The sequence below is a fragment of the Naegleria fowleri genome (genome assembly GCF_008403515.1).
Source record: "Naegleria fowleri strain ATCC 30894 chromosome Unknown tig3, whole genome shotgun sequence".
In the NCBI taxonomy this organism is placed as follows: domain Eukaryota; phylum Heterolobosea; class Eutetramitea; order Acrasida; family Naegleriidae; genus Naegleria; species Naegleria fowleri.
The window spans coordinates 19,253-29,218 of NW_025407935.1; the positions used below are offsets into that span (position 1 = coordinate 19,253).

The 9,966-nt window shown below is 37.8% G+C and overlaps 4 protein-coding genes across 4 annotated transcripts in view; 1 reads left to right on the plus strand and 3 right to left on the minus strand.

The window, feature by feature from the left end:
• Nucleotide 1: 1 nt before the first annotated feature.
• FDP41_007327 (uncharacterized protein) lies at nt 2–2,876 on the minus strand (the record flags this gene model as incomplete). The annotated part of the gene is made up of 3 exons (XM_044711060.1): nt 2–1,918; nt 1,968–2,234; nt 2,427–2,876. 3 exons carry the CDS (start codon nt 2,874–2,876, stop codon nt 2–4), a joined length of 2,634 nt encoding a protein of 877 aa, XP_044568863.1.
• A 327-nt stretch (nt 2,877–3,203) lies between these two features.
• Nucleotides 3,204–4,160, minus strand: FDP41_007328 (uncharacterized protein; the record flags this gene model as incomplete). The annotated part of the gene is made up of 1 exon (XM_044711061.1): nt 3,204–4,160. The coding sequence occupies one exon, from the start codon at nt 4,158–4,160 to the stop codon at nt 3,204–3,206; it is 957 nt and encodes a 318-aa protein (XP_044568864.1).
• A 447-nt stretch (nt 4,161–4,607) lies between these two features.
• FDP41_007329 (uncharacterized protein) lies at nt 4,608–7,634 on the minus strand (the record flags this gene model as incomplete). The annotated part of the gene is made up of 1 exon (XM_044711062.1): nt 4,608–7,634. One exon carries the CDS (start codon nt 7,632–7,634, stop codon nt 4,608–4,610), a length of 3,027 nt encoding a protein of 1,008 aa, XP_044568865.1.
• Nucleotides 7,635–8,649: 1,015 nt separating this feature from the next.
• The window catches only part of FDP41_007330 (uncharacterized protein), a gene marked incomplete at both ends in the record, with an annotated part of 2,209 nt that continues 892 nt past the window's right edge, over nt 8,650–9,966 (plus strand). The window contains 2 exons of the mRNA XM_044711064.1: nt 8,650–9,631; nt 9,785–9,966. The exon at nt 9,785–9,966 is cut by the window's right edge and continues 14 nt beyond it. Coding sequence (XP_044568866.1) covers nt 8,650–9,631; nt 9,785–9,966 — 1,164 coding nt within the window. The remainder of the gene's footprint in view (nt 9,632–9,784) is intronic.

The window sequence follows — 9,966 nt, forward strand, 5'->3', positions numbered from 1 at the left end:
CTTAATAATCATTTCTTCTGGTGTAATGATTATTAAGGACAGTCATTCCAACAGAAGTTTGAGTGCTTGTTTGTTGGTTGTTCCATGTTCCTTGTTGTAGTTGTGGTTGATATGGTTGTTGTGGTTGCTGCTGTTGTTGAAAAGATAAACCTTGGTGGCATTTGTTGTAGTTGTTGAGATGGAGGAACGTCTGCATTGTCATTGGTTGATGTTGGGGTTGGGGATACAAAGGTGGTTGAGATAATCTCTGTTGTGATGTACCTTGCATTTGTTGATTGTGATGAATTGCTGTTTGTGAAGGTTGTTGGGCATTCTTTTGTTTCCCATCTTTGGTGGATCCATTTTGTTTTCCATTTTGTTGAGTTGAAGAAGATTTTTGTTGTTGGGTGTTGTTCTGTCTTGAGGGAGCTTTTGGTCGTTCAGTCTTACTGGTCGTATTTTCTGAAATTTGTTGGATGAATTGATCCACAATAGGAGAGAAACCTGTGACAGTATAATTATTTCCTGTCTGACCGATTTTCTGAATGTGGAGTAAATGAGGAGGTAATACCTTAAACTCCTTGTGTTTTTCCATAAACTTTTCAAGTGGAATTGAAATTGTAATCGTTTTGGATGTTTTGAATTTGGAGAGGAATTGATTGTATTTTTCAGAGGTGAATCTCTTTGAGAGATGTTGAAGAGGAGAAATCAGTTTGATCATGTGCATTTTGGGACGCATTCCAGTGGTCTTCTTCTTTGGGATTTTCGTGATGGTGATGGCTTTTGTGTCACTTTCGTTAATAATTACACAACTAGTTCCAGCATCTGATACACAATATAATGTTCCAGCATCTGCATAAACAACATATAAAAGATCTCCTTTCTTGCAAAAAGAGTGAATTTCCTTCTGGTTTTCAACGATTTTGAGAACAGGATATCTCACAACTTCTGTTTTGGTGTTTGAAGACTGGTCAATTTTCTCAAAGGTTTGATTGTGGTAATTGAACAAAATGGCCGAACCGTCAAGCTCGATGAGTTTCTTTCCCTCTCTATAAAATTGTTCAATTTTTCGACATTGTTGAGCTTTGAATGGTATATTTCTTTGGTATGCATCCTTATAAAACCAAACAGCGTCGAGATATCCTTCAGAAGCTTTCTTTGGGATGAGTTGAATGGAATTGTTGACACCTGTCGAAGTGTTCCTTTGTTCCATTAACTCAAAGTTGATGAGATATTCTTTTCCTGCATCGTCCTTGAAAGAAACAGATGCTTTAGGATTCTTAATGTATTGTTCACACAAGAAGTTATTTTCCTTCGTTGTGAACGCTTCATAACGACCAATAGATGAGTCATAAAAACGGAATGTTCCAGTAAATTCTGAATCATCAATCATGTCCATCTCAACCTTAATAGTTGGATCTTGATTGAGATAAATTTTGTACGAATTTTTGAGAGAGTCAAATGCATTGGAAAATGCTTTGTGCACCCCTTTAGCATTTGAGTCTTTTTTGATAAGGTGAATCTCTCGTATGCAACTCTCTGGATGTTCCACAAAGTATTTTTCCAGAGTTTTTGTCATGACCTTGATTACCTTAGATAGTTGTTCACCTTCATGTCTGAATGGAGGAATGGCAAGAGATTTGATTTTGTTTTGTTCAGCAGTTTGAAGAATATTTTCGACTGCTTTTACAATTACATCTTCTTCCAATTCACCATCATTCGGAAGAAGGAGATGATAAATAAATTTGAAATTGGATAAATTTCCATGAGATGTCTCAATTAAGGTGCCAATTCCAGCTTGTGAATGCGTTTCAAATGTTTCCATCTTCATACTGAATTCGTGTGAGACAAAAGTACCAGCAGCAGTTTTGAATTCCTGTGAAAGAGGAGATTCTTCATATGGATTGGCACAATTCACCAAAACATCCACTGATAATGTCTTGTCGAACATATCAGTGTTTGTCATAATAAATGAAACAGTTTCCCACTTTTACAATGTGGAAAACTTTGTTGTTGTCGACAAAATCAATGGCAGTGACTTGTTTCTCTGCCACTGCTTGAAGTATTAGGGCTTGTTTTGTTTGTCTCCAGTGATTGTACTCAAAAGCAGTCACTGGTAAGAGTTCATAGTGAATAGGATCATCAATTTTGTTCAATGCATGGAATTGTGGCAATGGTTCTTGGGATGACGCAGAGCCTGGAAGTGGAGGTATTTGAGCTGGATCATTCATCAACTCTTGAACCCAATCAAATAACTGTCTAAAAGAATCAATAATAAGAGGTCTATTGTATCCCCAAATCAAGAGGGTAGCTTCATTCTCCAATAATCAAAGTAGTACTCAATGGAAAGTGGCTTAAAAAGTTCTTTGAGTGACTTCAACAATGCCTTGTTATATTGGGTGGTGGTTATCTCGATTTGGACTTTGATATCCCACACCTCTCCCTACTCCTCCAGTCGATGGAAACAACTGTTGCTGATTCATGTGTTCAGAGTGGAACTGAGGAGGTACAAACGTTTGATGTTGTGGTTGGTGTTGTGGTTGAGGTGGAAAAGTTGTATTCTGTCCATGTCCGGTGAGTCCTTGTGGAGGAGGACCTTGTTGATGATAGGAAGGAACATCACCTTGATTGTAATGGTAGTGGTTGTTATTATTATTATGACTCGTGTGACTGGTGTTGTATTGATTATTGAACATCACACCTCGACCACCCATCATTCCTGATGATTGAGAGGAAGGGTTGAGATTCATCATTGGTGGATGATGGTAAAGACCTTGATTCATCGATGGCTGCATGGGTTGAAGGTGAAGGACAGAATTTGCCAACGTGATCGGACGTTGCTGTTGACCGAAGCCAGCGCTGAAAGGTGGCTGTTGTGATGAGTTTGGAGGAATCATGAAGAGATGATTTTTTTTTGAGTGATGGAAAATGACGGGTTGGAATTATTAAAGTTACAATTTTGGTTCGGGAATTCATTTCTGTAACTTGGGAAATGTTTACAAAAGAGAGATGGCTGACACGATGAAGACAGTTGTACGTTGATCATAATCGTTAATGGTCGCGTGCATTTTGTTGTGATAAGTCTTGCAGTTGAACATTTTGATGGCTTATTTTAAATGTCAGTGTAGGTATTGGAGTACACAAACATGGACAAGCATGCTTCAACGATGGGAATTGTATGATATTGTGTGAAACAATTTATTTACAATGATTCAACCGACCAATTAAGGTCTGTAAGTAATCAGGTATGACGGATAAGCCTTGGAATTTTGGTATACAATGTATACATCAGAATCACCAGTGAAACCTTTAACACTATCATATCGAACGGTTGCAAAGACAGATGTGGAAATACCAGGTTTTTCAGGTGGCAAACGTAAGGAATTATCTGAACGAATTTCAATGTAATCACCGAGCAAAACGTCAGCAAGAAACATCTTTTTGGTGTTATTTTCATTCGTAAATCCATAGCCGTTGGAATAGCTCGCTTTTTTAGCAAAGTAAATTCCCTGTCCCCACATTCCTGAAGCTGAAAAACGCATATCGAATCCATCTTGTCCATTGTAAATTAGAACTGGATTGGTACCTCTTGTTCCATGGAAGAGTTGTACAGGATCACAAGACCAGGAGCCTTTCAGTTCCTTTTTGATGCTTTCCAATCGATCCCATTCGTTTTTGAACGCTTGATAGAGGAATTTGTTTTGAATTCTCTCAATGGAGACAATTGTAGAATTTGGCATGGTTTCTTTAAATCTGTTGACAATTTTTAAGTATTCATCAGAATTGTCAAGAACCTTAACAATTTCAAGATTGTTCTGTTGAGGTGTCCAGTTGGAAGGATAAACCACGGATTGTGCTAAAGAAGGAGAGTTTGCAATCTCGTATACAATCTTCTTACAGAATTTGTCAACAGAATATTTGAATCCTTTGACTACAATTGGCATTTTGGTAGTGTCAACTTCAAGCAAATAGGGTGGAAGTGATTTGAATTTCTTGTGACTTTCCATAAAAGAGTCAACTATTCCTTTTGTACAGCTGATTGGAAGAGTACAAGTACGAGTTCGTGATGAGTCTTGAATCATTTGCTTGTAATATGTTTTGAATATGTCCTTGTCTGTATCGAGTGATATAACTTTGAACATGTAAATCTTTTGCTTTGGCACTATTGTCTTCTTTTCCATTTTAGTGATACCAACCGGCTTTACATTGCTTTCTTGAATTTGGAAATGCTTTGCCTCACAAGCACAATACAATACTCCATTCTGATTCTCGTCATAAACATATAGCAAATCACCTTTTTACAAATGTCAGTGTCTATTGTGCATTCAACAATACGAAGAACAGGCATTCTTTGGACCATTCTTTGATAGTTGGTCTTTGAGTTGACTTGTGTAAAAGTGCCATTTTGAAACTTCACAACATATACAATGTCCTCATTGGTGTACTTTGAGTTGGTCATTGGAATATTCACTTGAGTCAAGCCCTCTTTGTAAGCGGCTTCAATAGCTCTACATTGATTTTCTCGGTATAGACTATACTCATTGTTGTCGTCTTTGTAAAACCAGAGGGCATCAATAAACTGGCTGCTTCCATGAGGCACTTGTATAATCTTTCGTGTGAAATTGGTGTCAAGATTTGTCTGTTTCATGTTTGCAAAATCGATCAAATACTTTTTTCTTCTGTTCAGCTTCAAAAACAAAACTTTCTTTTGGATCTTCCAAAAACTTCTCACATAGTTTTCTGTTTTCATTTGGGGAGTAATCCAAGTATGACTTTGAGATGTCATCAAAATATCTAAAAACTCCGGAGTATTCGTAAGAAATGTTTTCTTCAACTTCGTAATCGTCTTGTGAAAAGTTTTGATAAACGGTTGTTGAATTGCCATTGAGTTGAGAAAAGACATTTGAATACGCTTCGGATATTTCTGATTTTTCTTCCTTATTTGCAAGATGAATCTCTCTGATCGAGCTATTAGGTGTATTGATAAGGTGTTCGCAAATGGCTTCAGCAATAATTTTTGTCGCTTGTGGGATTGGATAACCAAATATGCCCATCGCAAGTGGAGGTATGGCAATAGACGCAATATTCTTGTTCTCTGCAATCTTCAAAATGTTGAGAACAGTCATTTTTAAGTCACATTCATCTTGTAGACTTCTTGAACACCCGGGAGGAATTGCGTTATAGATTCCAATCACATGAGAAATGTTATGAGCACGAGTCTCGATCACGTCTCCCGTTTTGAAAGATCCTCCATTTTGCTGTAACTTTCTTTTACACTCTTCATCAAATCCTTTTCCAGCTGCGTCTTTAATTGCTTTTGCTACTCCTGCATCGTGTTGCAGCTGATCATTTGCACTGTTCACTAAAATGTCGACATTGAGTCTCTTATCTAAAATGTCAACATTTGAAATGTAAATGAGACAATTTTTGATCTTCTCAATTTGATATGTGAAATTTTCGACATACACAATTTCAGTATTATACTTTTGTGCTTCAGCTGCTAGCTCCTTAAATGTTTTAGTCCAATATTTGTATTCATGATGAGATATTGGAAGAAAGTCGTACACAATTTTTCTACGAGCATCCAAAAGAATAGTGCTGACGTGTTTCTTGACAAATTCATCTAAATCTTGAACTTTTCCATTCAACCTAACAGAAAGGCCTTGAGACTTGATCATCTTCAAACCCTTTTGTTTGGCTGCGCTTTCAAGTGCATTTTCTGCTACCTTCTTCTCAATCATATTGTCGAAATAGATTTGTCGAGAACGAGTTTGAGAATTTGCAAGAGCAGCATTAATATTTTCGTAAACCACGTCAACGTCGTCTTGATGGATACCTTTGATCATGACAGAATTATTTTTGATAAATGCCACTACTCCTTTGATATCTTTGGTAAAATCTTTCAAGTTCAAGTTCTTTGTTTGTGTTGCTTGTACTGAGATTGTTTTTTTGTAACCTTTCATAATCTTTTCAATTTCTAACTTAATCTCATTGTGGTAATTCCTAACTTTGATATCATCATCAGTGTTCTGTGTGATATCGTTAGTGTTCTGTGAGTTTTTCAACAACGCAACACGACAGGTCGCTTCATTGGTTTGATTGTCTTTCCAGAATACAAATGCTGTTTGAATGGAATCAAGTGATTGCAAATACTTTGAAATTTCGCCCTTCGTTTCCTCAAATAAATCTTTGTCGACTTTGTATGTGATATCTATGTCTGTCAATTGATCAATTAAGTTCTTAATCTCAACCTGCTTCTTCAACAAAGCCCCATCCAATACAATTGATACACTACTACGGTCTACTTTTTTGCATTTGGCTTTCAATGAAAAATGTTGCTGCAAGAATTTCATTTGGGCATTAGAAATTGGCTTTAGTGTCTTCGGTTTGTCTTTTTTCTTTTCCTTATTCTTTTGGTTAACATTGTTAATGAGATTGCCATCTTTGAGCAGCTTTGAGAACTTTAGAAAGTCTTCTTTGCTGGCACAGAGTGCTTTCACTTCAACACCTTCTCCTTTAGGTTCGAATTGAAGCTGATTGTTGCTTCTCAACTTTGACAGCTTGTCACTTCCATAAGGAAGCAAACCAATAGTTGAGAGGAATTCTTTTTGGAGGTTGCTAAGCTTTCCTTTCTGAGAGATAAGGCCTAAAACAGTTAATATTTTGTTACTAGAATCATAATAACATTGGAAATGGTTAGCTATGAGTGTACTTTGAATAACCGGATTCCAAGGCTCCAAGAAATAAGTTTCACGGAAAGTATGAAGGCTCAAAAGGCTTTCCACTCTGTTTTCAATGTCCTGCTTGCTCAATGTGGTATTGAAAACAGCCAAAGTATGATCTGTACCATTGAAGCGCCAAAGATTAGATCCAAATACATTATCTAGCTCATATGTTGGTACTAATTGCAAAAGAGTGCTCTTTACAAGATCCAACTGGATAGTTGTGGCGTCTTGTGGAATGGTGAATGGATGGACAAGAGATGGTTGTACAATTTTTTGTGTCGTGGTGGTGTGAGCATTTGAAGTCGTCCCTTTGTCAACATCTATGCGCAAATTGAAATTCCCAATACGAATTTTGTTGGTTTGTCTTACCAAGGCCTCCGCAACAGCTGCATCCTTGATCAACAAGATAATAAAATAAGTGTTAGGATAGTTTGAACTTTGTTTCGGCTGGACTTTCTCTTCTTTGTCAATATTACCATGCAAACAAGGAACAGCTTGTTTCAACAATGCTAGGACATTTGAAAGATCTTCCGACTTTGGAATGTTGATAATTCTAACTTTTACAAACGGAGCATTAGGTCTTGTTTCAACCTGAGAATAGACATGAATGGGAGGTTGGTTTGATACATTTGAAATGAGAGGTGGTTGTTGATGACTCATTCCAGTATAAGGACCACTCATTACAGTGTAGGGTTGAGTTAACATCTGACCATACCCTTGCTGAACAAAACGAGGTGGTACATTTCCTGCTTGCATATTATGACCAGGGATTGTGGATTGGTGTGGCTGAATGTGATTCAACTGCTGATCATTAGATGATTGCAAGTAACTGACTGGTCTATTCGCATAAGTCACAGCGTTTGAGAGAGAGACTGGCTGCATTGGTGAGGTATTTGAACCTCCTTGAAGTGGCATTCCAATATAACCCATTTTGTATGTTTTTGTACAGAGTTTTTTTTTGTTTGATATAAGCATCTCTTGCATACTTGCATACAACAATTTAAAAGATGTCCAAAGACTGAGAATTCCCAAGTCAAAATCTGTTGAAAGAATTATATTGTTGGAAAACGCTTAAAATAGTGCCGTCAACAGCTTTCGACTTGGGAATTCTCAGCACACATCTTCAAAAACTGCTCACCAAACAATGCAAAGTCTTTCTCATTCAGTCACAACGAGAGATAAGCTGAATTTCATAATGGCTTTCAACATACATTTCACAAAAGCCTGATGAACTTGGCTTGCTGTGTCTCTGAGCTAATATATGACGGTGCTGTTCCTTGATGGAAATTTGATAAATTCGAACGCTGTTGTGCAATTCTGTTAATTATATTATGTAATGAATATGCCAAAATAGTAATCATGACACGGTCATTCCGATTAAAGAAACCAAAAAAATTTATGAAAATTCTTATTCCAATCATCATCCTATAATTTCATTCAAATTCAAACCGAGCTGTCCACAAACAACAACAATATCATAAAGGTTTGTTTTGTGTTTCTTCTTCCATTATAAATTTACTCCGAGAAAAGACATTGGTTTGTCGGATTAAATTATATCTTTACGGCTATGTTCCCATCGATGGGAAGTGTGAATGAAAATTGGACGCGAAATCATTTTTTCTTGTCCCTATTAATAAAGTGGAAAGAGCAATTCATAACATCATCATAGTGTTTCCGCGAGTAAGCCATGATGAACCTTGCACTCTCGGAAAGGAAATTGAACATGGCAGAACGAAACACACCATCCACCAAGCGAATGGTTCAAGGCCTTTCTGACGACGATCAGGTGCTGATTTTTGATTCATCGTCGCGCTGGTGCAGATCTCCTAATCTCATACCGAAAAAATTGTGTGTCCAAATGAAAGTCTTTCATGTGTTTCTTTTCACAGCTGTTGTCATCTTGTGGATGATGACGGCGTGCATGCAGGATGTGAACAAATCGCCAATGTTGGTGATGGGAGCTACCACTTCGCAGCCACCACCACCACTCATTCTCTACACAGATGCTCTCTCTGGACCAACCTCTGGAGGAGAATTTGGTTTGGGTTGCTACTTGTCCATCTTTGGACGAAACTTTGGAACTCCATCTGGAATGGGTACAACAACCAAAGTGTTCATTGGTGGCTATGAGGTTGCCAATTACCGTTATTTGGGTAATTCCACCGTTGCTGACAAGTTGGGCATTCAACAATTGACTGTTCAAGTTGGGTCATTGGGAGGTAAATCCAATGTCAACGTCTCTCTTCCTGTTGTGGTCTCTGTGAATGGAGTTTCAAGCAATAATAATCAAAAGTTCATTCCTACCAATGGAAGTGTCCTATTTGTGGCCCTTAATGGCTCTGACAGCACTGCTGCTTACAATGACATTAACAAACCATGGCGTTACTTGCAAAATATGGCTGCCTATTCGGGTGCTTACTTTGCCATGAGTAAGGGAGATCATGTAGTGATTCGTGGAGGAGTTTGGATCGATTGTAATGGTCTCAATACCAATTGGATTCAAGGAAGTCGTGAACCTTACACTCGTGCAGGTACTCCCTTCGAATGGATTCATTTCACAGCATATCCAGGACCTATCAATGGTAATGCCATTGAAGTGGTTCGTCATTCCACACCAGCTGGAAAGTCAGGATCCATTGCAGGTCCTGAGAGTGCAGTTCCAGAGATGGATCAACACACTGCTGAATATTGGTCCATTTCCAATCTTCATATGGATGTGAAGGCAGGAGCTGATCAAGATGCTGCCCCCATTAATTTTCAATATTCTCAAGGGCCATTTCGAGTGGTGAACAATGAGTTGGGTCCATGGATTGCTGGAAGTTCACCTATCTTGAATGCTGGAGGAATTGCTGGTGCAGGATATAATACAAAAATTTTGGGAAATCATATCATGCATATTGAGGGAGTTAATGCTTATCAAAATCATGGTAAGTTTGATTGTTGTTTCATTCAACAATAGTATTTCTGTATTTTCACATGTGCGAAACATTTCCTTCCATTGTTAAATGTTCACATGCATGTGTGAAAACCACTAAAAATAATGATTTTCTGCCTTCTCTTTGACATGATCATTTTTAAAGGTATTTATGCTGATCCCTATTCCTCAAATTGGGAAATTGCTTACAATTGGATCCATGACACCATTGGAGGATCTTCCATTCAATTCAACGATGCAGGAGGCTACAGCAATACCACCGACCGTTTTGGTACACTCTGGATTGGATTTGTTGGTATGAATATTCATCACAATTGGTTGGAGAAT